Genomic DNA, 15,637 nt, shown 5'->3' with positions numbered 1-15,637 from the left:
AACTTCAGGGTCCAGCTTAGAAAGAACTTGCCCTCGAGGGACCCCTTTGCCAGGACCACCCCATGCTATGGATGGGCAGTGCTGCGGGAACTCAGCCACCACTGGGTGGAGATCTGGCCAGCCAAGGCAACACGGTGAGAGAGGATTTCACTCAGTATTTCCTGGTCTTGTTGATCTGTCCACTAAATCCATCCTGCTAATTGTCTCACTCCAGGACATGCCTCATCTGGATGGATCCCAGGCTAGGCAGTTTCATGCTCAGCCAGCAATGGGTACACTGGGAGGAGTGGGGCTTGAATAACTCCTCTCTGTGCCTTCAAGGTGTGCCATTGGGGCAAGGCCGGTTTTGCTTATTGTGGCCTTATAAGGAAGCTTGGAGTTTGGCAAGGGTGAAAATAACTTACGGCGAGGGGGTTAGTCTTAGCTGAATGGGTCCTGGAAATGTTTATAGGACAACTACAATATTAAATTGTGTAGAGCAAAGAGATTGACTAGATATGCTGGCAGTGCTGGGTAAATTGCCTTCCCACTTTTCTTTCAGATCCTAGTCCCCTTCTTTCCTACATTACACAAATATTCGTTTACTCCTGGGGGTCTGTCTTTGGTAAACAAACTAGTTTTCTCAGAAAGCAGGCTCAGATGTGACCTGGGTCAGTTTGCTCCCAATTCCATCCCAGTTGTACCAGCATCACTGCACTGGCTTTGGCTCCCCATGCCCTGCATGGTCTCCAGCAGGTCCCCACCGCCACCTCATGCAGTGGAGCCTGCAGTAGCCACGCTCATTTTCATGCCACTTAAAAATCCCATCATTCTGCTAGCTTGTAGCGCAGCCTTTTTCTTATTTCAAGAGACTCCAAAAGAGGTGCCTCCCTGCCCCTATTCTTCTCAAATCCCCCCCCCCCCCCCCCATCTTTGTTACCCCTAGAGGGGTGCCAGAGAAGATTTTGAGCTTACCCCTATGCTGACAGCCGTACAGAGGGGACATGGTGAGTCCATCCTGGGGCAAGGCAAGCCACAGACAGTGCGTGCACGGTGGCTCTGCTCTGCCTGGCCTGGAGCTTGGGCCCATTTCTGGAGCAACTGGGGATGGAGCCATTAGCAACCTCCAGAGTTAAGAACTAGGAGAGGCTCATCCTGTTGTAATAAACCCCAGCAAAGACCTCCGAAATGGAGAAAAAGCTTTCAGACGTATTTAACACCTCATAACATGGTGGTGGACTGAAATGAACAATAAATAGTTGAAATATTCTTTTATGATGTAGAGAAACAGAATGCTGGTCCATCAGAGTATTCGTTGTTGATTCTACTTTGGTATGCTGGAGCACAAACCCAGAGGAAAAAAACAGTAAATGGACTTTATGCTGACAGAGAACTGCTTTAGTGAAATACTGATCAAAACACCATTAAATTAAAAAGACAAAGTGTGATCGTTTATTTTACCATAACAATGCTCCCAAAGAGTGCTTTAACACATTTATGTCACCACCTTTAATCTTCACCTTGTGTTTCAAAGATATGAAGATTAGCCAGTAAAATTAACTTCTGCTTGAGGCTAGACCAAAATAACAAGATGTAAAATAATTTTCAGATTCAGATTTGTCAGGCATTTGGTTTTGTGCAGAAGTGCTGTTCTAAAAAAGGAAATTCACAACAATTTTGAGCATTCTGGGATTTACGTCCCCCCTCACATACTGAACAGCAATGCAAATCAGGAAGAATGTTGCTGGAGATATCAGCTATGTTAGATTTAAGGTGATTCTTGGGCACTGCCCTAAGCATATCTGTAGTTCTTCAATGAATATGCTTAAAGTTAATAATGTGTTTAGCAGCTTTCTAAAGCAAAGCCTAAATCTTTCTGTTCTCCAAGTATATTTAAGGCCTAATCCAAAATGGAAGTTCTTTTAGTATGGATTGAGTAGCCTCACAATGACATTGACCCGCTCCCACAGCATTCTAACTCCATCCTTGCATGCCTAGACAGTGTCTGTGTATATCTCCCAGGCCACCTGTTGCTACTTCCACATTTTTATGCCTCTTTTTTATGTTTTAATTTTTTTCAGGAGCTCCTTGTTCATCTGTGCAGGCCACCTGCTACCTTTGCTTGATTTCTTGTTCATCAGGATGAACTGTTCTTGAACTTGGAGGAGATGATCCTTGGAAATCAGCCATCTCTCCTGGCCCCTAATTTTGTCTGGGACAGTGTCCCGTGGGATTATTCCAAGCAGTGAAAGTCTGTCCTCCAGCAGTTAAGGGTTGTGATAAATGGGATCTTCATCTGGTAGGGATTAGGGTATTAAATTACATTTAAGAGAGAAGAAGAAGTGGAAGTAAATCCTAGTCCAGTGAATGACAGAATTTTTTTCTGACTTCATTAGGTCCATGATGCCTTTTAAATTCTCTGTATCACTTTTAATTGTAGCCTTTTTTTCAATGATCTGTACCAGGAATACTAGCATCAAAAAGACATGAAAAGAAGTATAAGTGAAACAATAAACTGGAGAACAAAGGAGAGTTTGGATATGCGAATGACTGCCTGTGTAAGTCGAAGAAGAAATTATATATGCTTATCTGTCTTGCATCTAGTTATTCCTATAGCTGAAAAAAAAAAAAAAGATGTGTCTCATGTTTAGGTTTATGCTAAATTTCACATAGATGAGATTAAATGAGATTATTTCCACACAGACTATAAAACTATAAAGGATAAAAAAAAGAATGTAGATCCTGAACTGATGTATGACCAAGTATTTTTATACCATTCCAGGCAAAAGTGTATCTAATGACTTGGAGACAAGCAAATTACGTGGGTATCATCATCATCATATACATCGGTTGCTCTGTATTACTCATGTGTATATCCAGCTATACATGTGATGCAGGTTTCTCTTCAGAGATGCAATAACATTAGTTATAAGAATAGTTGTTATCCTTAACACTATGTTGTACACAGTCACTGTTTTTCCATTGGATGTCTACCTTAAGACAGTTTCTTCTAGCCAAATTTCCTGAACATGATTACGAAAATTCCACATGTGGTAAGTGTCAAAGCTTGTTTAAATGACCATGGAGAACATCTACTGTTTCCTTTTTATCCACTAATTCGGCTATCTTGTCAGAGAAGGAAATTATATTGCTTCAACATAATTTACTCCTGATTTTTTTACGATTTTATTATTCTCCAGGTGTTGATAAATTGATTGTTTAATAATTTGTTCTAGTACATTTCTGGGAATAAAAGCTGGGCTGACCTGGTAATTTTCTAGGTCGTCCTCTTCTTAAAAATAGGTATAACACCTGCCCATACCCACTGGTTTTCAACCTTATGTGACCTCCATAAGTTTTTGAAAACAATCACTGATAGTGCATACACAGATTCAACTCGTCCTTTGAACACTTTAGGGTGAATCTCATCATACCATTTCCATTGAAGTCACTTATTCAAATACTGGTTAGCCAATTCTTTTATTCCATACCCTCTGGTTAAAATTGATTTTCTTAAATAGCTGGTCAACTAACCTCTTTTGCAAAATAAGCCTTTTCTGTATCATCTACTTTCTGCTTTCCTTTCCCACTAAGTAACAGCAGTGTAAAAAAGCAGAGGAAGTTACTCTAATGACAATCTTTTTGTTGTCTTTTATACTGTTATGCACCTTAGCCTTTCCAACATCCTGTTAGATGACTCTGCTGTTCTTTTCTACTCGCTTCCAGTCATGGGGTTTTGATTCCACATTTTGTACAATTCCTTTTCACTTTTCAGGATGTTTAAGAAACTTGATGCTGCCATATTACTCCTCTATTCTACTTCTTCTGCTTCAGAAGAATTTCTCTTCTACCTTAAGCACAGCCAATGTAAGATTTTCTGTACTCCTTTTGTCCCTAAAATTTCTTTCTAATATCTTACTTACCAGTTGTCTGAGCTTATTGAAGTCTGTCCTTTCTGAAATCCATTATCTTATTTCTACTGCTCTCAGTCCTCCCTTTTCAGAGTGAATATTTTATGATTGATAACTAAGTTTTTAAGCAATGCCTCTTTTAGTCAAAATCAAATCTAAAGTAACCAGTCCTCTCTTAACTTTCTCCATCTTCTGGGTTGGCCCTGGCCAACAGCTAAGCACCCACACAGTCACTATCACGCTCCCCTCACATTGTCCCCTATTGGGATGAAGAAGAGCGTAGGAAGAGCAAAAGTGAAAAAGCCTCATGGGTTGCGATAAATGCTGTGTAATAAGGGAAGGAAGGAGGGGAAAAACAAGGGATGCAAAGGCAATTACCTTCCACCTCCCACAAGCAGCCCAGGCACTCTCCAAGCAACAGCTACTTTGGAAGGAAAAACCTCCCCAGTTTTTATTTCTGAGTATGATGTTTTATGATATAGAATAACCCTTTGGCCAGTTTGGGTCAGCTGTCTCAGCTGAATTCCTTCCCACTTATTGTCCACCCCCAGCCTATTGTTGGAAGGCAGAATAGGAAAAAGATAAAGTCTTGAGGCTGTGCAAACACTGTTCAGCAACAGCCAAAACATTGGTGTGTTTCAGTAACAAATCCAAAACACAGCACCATATGGGATCCTATGAAGAAAGTTAACTCCATGCCAGCCAGACTCAGTATAATGTTTTGAAATAAGTAGATGTTCTCAGAGTTGTCAGGAGCTTTATAAGCCATTGATCTCTTCACATATTATTATGCTAACAGATACTGTCAGATGAAGGCTTCTCTTAGTTGCTCAAAAAAGCCTCTCATAATCTTCTAGAGAAATAGTCTGTACTAGATCCATAGAAGGATGCAAGCTAACATCTTTTTTCTCTTTAAAGTTCCCTCAGAACTTTCCACCGGTCTCTCTCTTATCCCTGTCTTGTCTGTAGAACAAGTATGTGTGAGAAACCATTCAGAAGCTTAGAGATGTAAGTGCATATAAATGCCAGAAACCAGAGAACATCTTCAAAAATCTTTTGAAATACTGACATGGGGACACAGTAGACCATGGCTACCAGTAACACCTGCAGAGTTTAACAGCTTGCAGTTGAGGGTAATGATAATACAGGGGTCCTTTTCTCGAAAAATAATATTTCTTTTACTTGAGCTAGGGGGAACTGTATGATAAAACTTCACATTACTATTATGTAGCATGTGGACTCAGATCTAAAATGCTCCTGTCTGTCTCATTCTGAAATCCCATCCTTGAATTTCCATCTGAAGCTTTCAGACCAGACCAGGCTTGAAACAGTCCTGCTCAAGTGTGTCTGATTTCACTGCTGAGCTGTTGGTCTCAGAGCCAGTCTATCTGCATTTCACACAGAGTAGAAATCAGCCCTAACTCCTTTCATGGGTCTAGAGCATAAATTCTGTAGTACTTTTATGAGGAGTGAGGTTTATTGAGCAGAAATATATGTGTGCATGTTTTCCTGTCAATCCCCCTAACAATCTGTAATGCTTCACTAAGCTTAATTGATTTTGAAAAAAAGGTGGGGTTTTTTTCAAGTTTGTACAAGCTGTATGAAAAAAGGCAGCTGGGAATAGGAAAAAGACACTATCAATGCCCTCCTGAACACCTGAGGAAGAAGTCCAGTCTTGTTAGAAGTTAGTTCTCACCCTTGACACACAAATCAATAAGAAACCAGTTCTGTTTCTCTGAAATCATTAATTTCACTGATCCGTGCAAATAAAAAAGTCACAAGAACGATGCCATAGCCAAGCAATAAAGCATAAGGATTAAAAATTGAAATAGCACTCCATTAAAAAAAAAAGAACAAAAAATTGTATTGACTGCAGTGCTAGAAGTGGGGACATTAATAAACACTTCGCAAATCACACCAGTCTTTTTGTCAGTAGGTTTAGTAAATGAAAGATTTATAATATTATTGTGTACTTCATTATAATTTTCTTAAACATTAAACTTTTATATGGGCCTAAAGTCTGCTTCTTTTCTCCTGCACTTCCATTTTCACTTCAGAAAAAGTAAAAGGAGGTGTGGAGGGAAAATTAAATTACCACTGCATAAACAAATGAATAAACAAACATCCTTTTTAATGCAACAGTTACTTAAATTCAAAGCTTGAATTCCAGACTGAGCACTTGGGAGGGGTCTTATATTTAGCATCCCTGGAACAAAACCTGTGCAAGGTGATTGCATTCTGCTACTTCATCCTAAAGGAGTGTCACTGTCAAGCATCTTTTCAAACAGCTTATTAGTACAGCAAGCCTCTCTGTGTAGTATCTCTTACAGTTTAAAGCTGCAACCCCTTCCTTTGGATTGTTCTTGAATTGGCAAATAACATCCATGATATGAATAGTGAGAAGGCAGACACAAGGTTTTGGCCTCAGTAAAACGCTAGGTATTTTCACTAAGAAATAAAATTCTGGTCCGACTGATTTAGTTTTTTCTATTCTTCTGAATGCCTATATTATCATTTAAATATCCTAAGTATTTTATTTTTTACAGCAAACAGAAACTCTGGTGTTTGTTTCCAACGAAAAGAAGAGAATTATGTGCATATTGTGATCATTGCATCTAAGCATCAGTCAGGAATTTTGTTTGCTGGGCTTACTCCTAGTTAAAGTAAGTTAGTTTTTTAAGACAGGCATCACATGGACAGTCTTTATCTCCAGAAGTTAGAACATTTTATTCTGGGATGAGTCAACAGATACACTGATACACATACAGGTACACAACAGGCACTGTGATACTGGCACTTTTACTCACATTCAAAACCTTTTGGTGTGTACAGGAGCTTGATTATATTTTGTAGGAATGTCAAAGAGTGAATGAAAAAAAAATCCTTTGTCTTATTCATGGGCTACACAGTGACATTGGTAGATACATTGCAGGTTACCACAATTTTTCTAATAAAAACTGATTTGTAGTAAGTTAAGATGAAACATAACTGACCTGTAAAGTGCTGAAAGCGGCCGCTTGTTGCCAGGTTTAGGTCTGTATGGTTTTGGTTCTCCTGCCATGTTGATATCTGAAAGCAAACAAACATTTAATATTAGCAAGCCAAACGTGTGGAAGTTGAGATTGAGTTTGCAAAGGCACCTTCAAGACACTGGAAATGAGTAATAGACGGTGAAAATGGGCAGCATACCTTAAAACACCTATCTGCTTTTTACCACTTCTGAATTGATGCTATAAAAATTTCCTAAAAATTCTTATTGTAATGCATGAAGATTTTAGGGAAAAAGCCAGTTATTGGTAGCAGAGAGAAATGACATTTTTTAAACATACATGAGTTTCCAGTCATGAAGCTGAAGGCAATAACATTTTTCTATTACAGAAGGAGATTTGAATGGTAACTTAGATGTTGAGACAAACTGATCTCAAGTCAAATTCTGTTGTGGAGGACTATAATGGTTCTGAAGAGTTCCCCTTTAGGGTCTAGAGAAATGCACGATGATCTTTAACTGCCACTTCACTATCTACTCAAAAGGAGGCTTTTCAAAAGCAAATAAAAGAGTATCTATTTCCTACACCAAATATATCTTTTTTTTTTCTTTTTTTTTCTTTTTTTTTTTTTTTTTTCATCTCTAGCTTTAAAAATTGTATGGAGAAAGGGAAAATATGCTTTTGCACATGTTTTATCTTAGGCAGGTACTTATAATTCTCAACAACACCAGAAATCTTGTGCATGCTTTTTAAAAGTTCACTTACATTATGTCTGTGTATTTATCCTTGAAATTTAAAAATATGTCAAGCTTATATAGACATTAGTCATGCTGGTTCTCAAATAACTCTCTTTTGAATCATACTCAAAGACATACCAGGAAATACATGTCCGTCATTTTTGTCTGCTTGTAACAGTTACCCATGGAGAAAGAAGCACAGACCCTTCTGTGGAGAATACCTTGCTTGAGCTTAGGAAGCTATCTATATAAACACAAACCTATATTAAAAAGCTCTCCCCCCGGCCCCGACTGAATGTTACAAAGTCGACATTACAACAAATGACACGAATAAAGCTAAAATTCTGATTAGGAAACAAATTCCATGCCATTTGAGTGATGCTGCTGCTAAATCTTTCCTCCATTTCACTAATGTACAGAAGACCAACAGTCAACAAAATGATCAGAGATATTTCAGTGTAAAATTGCTGTGACAGAACAATGTATCCTGTTTACTGTGGAATCACGTGGTGATCACGACTTTCAAGGAAGAACATGTTCTTGGTAAGGTCTATGTTTAACCTGAAATTGAGTGTGGTGGAGGGACAAGAGAAGTAGAAAGCTGAGGTGTAGAATGAGGAAGCATCACTGCCTGGCACAGTGATGCTAAAAGCCAGACATTTTTATTTAACCTATTCTTGACTTCAAAAGTTGCAGTAAAAGCCTGAGACTTACTTTTATTTCACACAAAGTGGAAAAAATAATCCATCTGACTTTTAACAATCAGAAACATTGAAAATGTTTTTCCCTCAGATTTTTTGACAGAAAAGATTTGTCCATTGAAAATTTCATGCTTCAATCATTTAAAAGAATTTTAAATATATTTTCCATTTAAATTTGATATTTTGAGCTAAACCAACACTTATTTAAAATTACACAAGGTCCTGAAATGAAAAGTTTTTGTGTAGAACTATTTTATATAGAATATACTTTTTGGTAAAATTTTCTCAATATGAAGCATTTTGGAATTAAATCTAGTTGTAATTCCTTTTGTAGGAGCTGTATTACTCTTAAATCATAGTTTTCAAAAAAAATATTACATTTCTTGTTTTACTTATCTCTCTGAAGTTAGATTAATATTAGAGACAGATTTCATACCTCCTTGAAATGCTTTCCTGCCCTTAATTTTAAGCAAGTGCTTTATTAAGTATATATTATTCTTCCTCTTCCATGTTGGTTAAAAATTCAGCTATGATTCCCTTATCTGAAGAAATATAAATTCTGCTAATGTTGACCCAACAAGGTAAACGTCAAGCATTTCTGAAAGCCGCTGAGGAATTTTGATAGCAGTGCTGCATTTCCATTGGGTCTTGGAAATAACAGAATTAGAACAAAATTTCTGTCCTGTGACCTTTATGATAATTAGACCTTTCCACAATATTTTAATATGTAAGCTTTAAGGTCATTGACTGTATTGACTTTCACCATCTCCTGCTACAACTAGGTCAGATTTTAGGAAAGAAAGTAGAATTATAATCTCTTCTTGGGAAATACCTGAGACTGTGGGATTTATCTTCACATATTTTTCATGTTTCTCATCTGCTTCTCTTTCAGAGCTACAGCCCAGGTCAGTATTGCTAGGCATATGAACATTAAAGGACTTTAAAAACTTTTTCCACATCCTTCTGGGACAGATCAATACTATCTTGATGATTATTCTTGTAGACCTACATTTGCAGCTCTACAACGCCCACTTTTAACAAAGACAAGTAGTGTAGAAGACTAAGGGCTGTTTGTTATATGTTCCCTTTATTTTAATCAAACACTGTCAGAAAAGTAATGCTGTAAGAAAACACAGCTGAAAAGCTCTTCAGGATCAGAGTCCGTCATACTTAAATCTCTAAATGTACTAGCAGAAAACAGTGAACTATGTTATACAGACAGTAATAGCCAGAATTTCTCTTTACCACAGGAAATATTTCATAGAAAAGCTGTGCACATGGGTCTTTTCTCTTAATATGAAAGCGACCGAATAGCTCTGCAACTCCCTGAGCACCTTGTAGTAAGTTAAGAACGGATGTAGGAAATGGTTTGAAAAGTTAGAACAGATTTTCACCCCATTATTTTTCAGCACTATCTACTCCAACCTCAATTTTCTAACTAAGATTAGAAGTGAACTTGTCAACATTTCATGGGATAGATTATTTCTAGCCCAGCTGGAAATCTTGTGAGATAACAAGTTCTCTTGCTTCATCCATCGTTAGTTTCACAGCAGACATTTGCATCTACTAGGTCATAAACTGTGTGTCAAATAAATTTGTTGGCTGCAACACAGAGATTTACCTGTGCTAATGATTCCACCCCAAGGAATGCAGAGAGGTATCACTCCTTATGCTGTAAAATTAGCTACTACACTTGTACATGAATATGAACCAGGCAACTTGACAAAGAACACAGATATTCACATTGCTTCTGTGTGTGAATGGAGCAGCTTAGGGACTCTTACATTATTTTCTCTGCTCATATATTATAAACGTTCACTTAGACATCAACTTTAAGATAAATTCAACACTGAAATTCAAAATATTAAGGAATCATTATGAATAAAAAAGAGATTGTGCAGACAACAGCACACTGTAATGCAGCAGCCTGCTCTCTCCATGCTTTCAAAATGAAATGAGATTACTTTCTTTATTAAGAGAAATGGATCTTCAGTTCTATCTATTCCTGTTAACACAGTAGTGGTTAGTTAAGGCATGAGATTTAGATTTCTTTCAAGGTTGTGTGTCATCAGCAGGATATAGCTAATCTCAAACATGGTATTTTTATTTCTAATTATACTGAAAAGTGCCTAGCAATTAATGAAAAAAACCCACACAAACCTTAAAAAAAAGAATATGCAAACTGTTTAGAGAGAGCAGTGATTCTATTCAGTGGCTACATAAATTTGTCTGGAAGAGCAACTCAACACAGCATGATCTACCTTTCTCCTATCACCATTTCCTACCACTGCCTGCCTACCTGCTCTAGGTGGTAGAGTAATGACCAAGGACACTCTGGTGCATGAAGCTCCCATTTTTGGAGAGGTGGTATGAGCTAGCCTTGAGACTTTGTTCATAGTTTTGCTGCCAAATCAACCTGAGAATCTGGTCCTGAAGACAACAGTTGCTTTTAAACAAGCTTTGTAAGAGTAAGCAATGATACCTAAAGACTATTCATCCTCTAGAAGTATTTCAGTACTTCTCAGTATACCTTCCCTTCAGATTCTTTAAAAAGTTTTATTGGTAAAAAACCAAACCCAAAAACAATCAACCATTCTGGTTCACAGAAACAAACTAGAAGCTTCAACAGGCACTTGCTCAACCCATGAAAACTGGGACTCCAAGGCTTTCCGCTGCAAATCCAGGACCTGTTTCTCAGGCTATACTTGTACTATAAAATTAAATAGTGCCTTTCCCAGGCTCTAGTACTCAGTTGTCTCTTGTACTATATTTTTAGAGTGGTTTCTGGCATGACTTTTAGCCCCACACTCTCCCATGCAATTTCTAGACATAGGTAGAGAATTGACATAAACTAGGGACCATTGTTGATTAGCAATTTAGTTGTAGCTACTCTGCTTTGCAAGGTGAGACCCAGTGAAAGAAAATGGTTCCAAGTACCTGTAATTAAGTATTACTGACATGGCTTCTGAGTGTGGACTCCATGTCAGAAAGACTGAGAACCAAGATCTGGAGCTAAGAAAAATCCAAAGGCCTCCCCAGCTCAACAGCTAATTTTCTAAGACATGTTTCATCAGATGCTCTTCCACCCATTCTTGTCAATGGTTGCAGAAACCAAGACATTCCTTGAAAAATCCCACAGTTGCTTGACTTAAAAATTTGGATGAAAAAGGATGTCATTGGGTACTTCCAGACCAGGTCTGCTTTAGACCAAACTTTAACTGAAGAAATAGAAATTAAAATTAATGTACAGAGAATGAATTCATGCACTGAATGTACAATCTATATCCAGAGAGATATGCATATAGGTATATCAGGATGAATTTTCTCCTTTTTCGATGACCCAAAGTATATGGGACAGAAGAGGAAGACCAAGAGGTAGATGCAATTTAGAGAAAGCCTCTGGTCACACGATTTATAGCATAAGTGAACACCAGCAAAGCTAAAGCTAATCTATCTTTCTTTTATACTCTTCCATCTACCAGCCCTATAAATCTCCCTGCTGTGTACTAAAGGAATTTTAATGAAGTTATATGACATTTTTTACATCATAGACTTCCTTTTTTCTTTATATTTTACATTAATTACATGTCCTCTCTTCCCTTTTCCCTGTCTCTAGCGTGTGAAAAAAGTGGAGAGGGAAGGACAGTTATCAGTTCTGTTCAATTCTGTGCCCAAATTGCACAGCTGTAAAGAAGAAACTTCCCAGAAAATTGAACACAAACTCAAATTAACTTTCAAAGCTAGTAAAATATTAAATGAAGGTCTGGGTCACACATTTTCCTTTTCCATAATGGTATTAAAAATAATTTGCTTGTGGGGCTCTCAGCTGCATTTGGATTTTCTCTTAACATTGAAGTAATTGGAAGCCTTTTTTTGTACAAAGATGACAGCTATTGTTAATGCTTCATACAGAAAGAGCCGCTTGTTGAATAGTGTATGAAATTGCTTTGTTCAACCATCTCTTCCTTCATTAAATACTGCTAAAATGAAATGAGGCTATAGGATTATATAAACTAGCATTCTTAACACCATTCAGTAACAGAAGTGTCAGGCGTTGTCTTGCCAGAAAATCTCTTTCTGTTCCCCAGAGAACTGGGTTGGCGTGAGGACAGATGACAGCTAAAAGGGGAAATCCTGTCCTGTCTATACACCCATCACAAACTGTTCCATCAGGGTTCTGCAGACAGTGGACTTTCCCCTAGCTGCCGAACGGATGCTGATGTGCTTCACAGCTGACATGGAGCATTGCCCTGCCTTGGTTTTTGTCTGCTTGCTGCCATCCCTGCACCTCCTGCCCCACATAACGGCATGGTCGCTGAGCAGACCTTCCTGGGTGTGCAACCAGCAGTGGTCCATGTCATCCCCAGGGAGAGGCATCGCTTCTGCCTGGGGAAGTGGAGAATGCTAATTTGTGGCCTTTTGAAGATTGCCTGTGGATTCCACTGTGATTGCAGTGTCTGTGGCTGAGATCTCACAAACTGCTTCTCTGCTGGTGCTTGAATCCCTGCAGATCAAGTACTGTGATGGGGCAGGAGACATGCTGGGGGAAGGCTGGAGTACGGGGCTGCAGGGGAAGGGACACCACAGAGAAAAGGACATGTCTTGGGAAGGGCTTCCTATGGGAAGGAAGCCCTGTTGCTGGCAATCCTCGTTTCTCCTCCTCCTTAGTACTGGGCTTGTGGGTTCCTCTATAGGAAGATCCGTACTGCTGTTTTGCAGGCATAAGTGGTTCAGGCTCAGGTACAAGGGACTATGTGGCCATAGCCACTTATCTGCAGACCAGCTGTAAGAGCTATGGGAGTTTGGATGTGAACTGTGGAAATCCCTAGTTCAGTTTGTGCAATGGCAGCCATGAAGTTGGCTGTCATACAAGCACTTCACCACACCAGAGCCAAATCATTGATGCAGGCAAGTATAGTCTTCCTGTAATAAGAGCCTTTGCATTTAATCAAGTTTTCAGCTGCTCTGTTTCTCACCCAGAGAGCAAGATTTCGACATGCCAAGTACTTGTTTAACATATGGACTGGCCAATTCTGCACATGAAGAAGATTAACATTGCCATGAGGATATAGGAGAGCAATGGAAAAGTACATCAGGAATTTTCTCCTACCTTCAGGAAAATACCCAACTGTTTTAATGTAAGTTTAGTCAGCCAAAAAAAAAAAACTTCAGGCAAGGACTCTCATATGATCCCAATCTCGGCTCACACTGTACCTTCTCATTGCTGCTATTAATGGGAAACAGAACTGGTCCTTGAGTTACAGCTTTTTTTCAGACAGTGAGGTCTTTAGCACCTTTCTTTCTTTGCCTTCTCTTGATCACAATAAAGATGCTGTTTACAAATAGAAAATAAAGCACCTGTCTTCTTTCAGATCAAGCACAGTCATTACAGGGCAGCAGCCAACAAACTCTCTGCTGCTTTTCTTTGGTAACAAAAGATAGTTATTACCATGAGACTCAGACAAAGCTTAATGTTGACTAGATGTCTGAGTTTCTCAGCGTTGCAATTAGCCTCGAGCAGCAACATTAAACAGTGTAGTGGGGTTACAGTATGAAAGTCCCTCATCTACCTCTTTCAGATTTCAGTATGATTTATTCTAGGCAACATGCCCTGAACCTCAGTAATTTTCAACTCTCCCTCAAAATACATTTTTTTTTTCTCTCTCTTCTAATACTTGGCTACTTTGTCTGCCCCACAGCCTTTTCTTTAACTCTTCTACTAATGTTAGCTTCATGCTTCAAGCAATACTTTTTCATGACAATTGAAATCTGTAGTGTACAAAAGAGTTCACTATCCCCATTGCCCCAGTCCTTTTGCCTTTCTCACTTTTTTTCCTGCAGATGGTCAACTTTATTAATACAATCATGAACAAAAAGTATTTTTCCTAAACCAACCATCACAGTAACAATATTTTGCCAAAAATTACCAACATTCTTTTGTCTGCTTTTGTTAAGCATATTTCTTGGACATTCCAACAAAATTTGCTTACATTTGAAGTGCATTTCCTCATAATTTTGAAAAATGAATGTTCCCAAGACTTTCTGGGTGGCACAAGCAGAATGGCTTCCACAGAAATTCTTTCCAACGCACAGCTCATTCTGCACATCGCAGCAGCCCTGGGTCTGTCCTGGTTTGGGCAGGAGGACCCAGGAGCCCCAGGGGCATGGGGCAGAGGCAGCAGGAGATGGTGTGGGGCAGAGGGTGTGGATGGGCACCTTCAAGGTGCTGTTAGGTGGGAGGGCAAAGTGTGTCTCTCTGAAAAGTTGGCTACTGTCCCTGTTTCTGCCCCTGGGGTTTGTTGATATAACAGCCATCAGTGAGGTGTAGGTTTATTTTAGATACCCTGAACTTTGCTGTCAAAACCTTCAAGGGTAGGTCTGACCTTGAGGGTATTCCCACAGGCTAGAGGCTTTTGTCCAGGCTGACAATGGATCAGAGAGGAATCATGCTGTGGATTTCACCGAGTCTTGAAAAATAACATCCACACATCACAGGAAGCTGGCAGGGGAGACAGGAATGGACCTCTGCAGCCCCAAGTGCACTTCTTCCACTTTCTGCTACTATTTCTCTCCAAAACACACCTGATTTTATCCTCATTCTTTGTCCTGAAATCCTTCCTCTGTTTTCCACTCTCGCTCTCTTTGCAGTGATCTAAGCTTTCATCTTGGCCCCACCTCACTTCAGCAGGCCCCCTGCCCCAAACAACTACTCTCAACTTCTTTCAGCTGTTCCATTCTCCTTTCTATATACCCTCTTACTTCCCATGATCTTCATGTTCCAGGTTTATCTGGATTAGAGGATTTATAGAAGATGTTCTTTTCAACCTCCAAATACTTTGCAATAGCATAACACAACTCTTACAGCATTTCCCTTGAGATACAGTAAATTTTTCAGTGCCAGCGTTATGAAAACTTGTGTCCCAGATTATAGACTCATAGACTGGTTTGGGTTGGAAAAGACCTTTAAACATCATGTAGTCCAATGCCCCTGCCATGGGCAGGGACATCTTTCAATAGATCAGGTTGCTAAAAGTCCCATCCAACCTGACTGTGAACACTTCTAATGATGGGGCATCCACAGCTTCTCTGGGCAACCTGTTCCAGTGTCTCACTACCCTCATTGTAAAAATTTTTTTTCCTTATATCCAATATATCACATATTAGGGTTCTGAAAAGTTTTGTCTTTGTAACGCAACCATTGTAAATATGATGGACAGCCACAGAATTAGCTCATAATGTTTTCATGTAAAAACTTTAAATATTCTCTTAATACTATCAAGGTTTAGTATTATAAAATAATGTAGTGATATAAAGGAAAATGC

General features: G+C 39.0%; 1 protein-coding gene across 5 annotated transcripts in view; it reads right to left on the bottom strand.

Annotated features, from left to right (window-relative positions):
- Positions 1-15,637, bottom strand: part of RALYL (RALY RNA binding protein like) — a 403,949-nt gene that overhangs the window by 73,709 nt on the left and 314,603 nt on the right. For all 5 annotated transcript variants that reach the window (XM_049823314.1, XM_049823321.1, XM_049823286.1 and 2 more), the window contains one exon: positions 6,884-6,959. In XM_049823314.1, the coding sequence (XP_049679271.1) occupies positions 6,884-6,959 (76 nt within the window). The remainder of the gene's footprint in view (positions 1-6,883; positions 6,960-15,637) is intronic.

Source organism: Accipiter gentilis, chromosome 2 (assembly GCF_929443795.1).
Source record: "Accipiter gentilis chromosome 2, bAccGen1.1, whole genome shotgun sequence".
Taxonomy (NCBI): Eukaryota; Metazoa; Chordata; class Aves; order Accipitriformes; family Accipitridae; genus Astur; species Astur gentilis.
The sequence above is the reverse complement of the archived record's forward strand: the minus strand, read 5'-3'. Positions and strand labels throughout refer to the sequence as shown.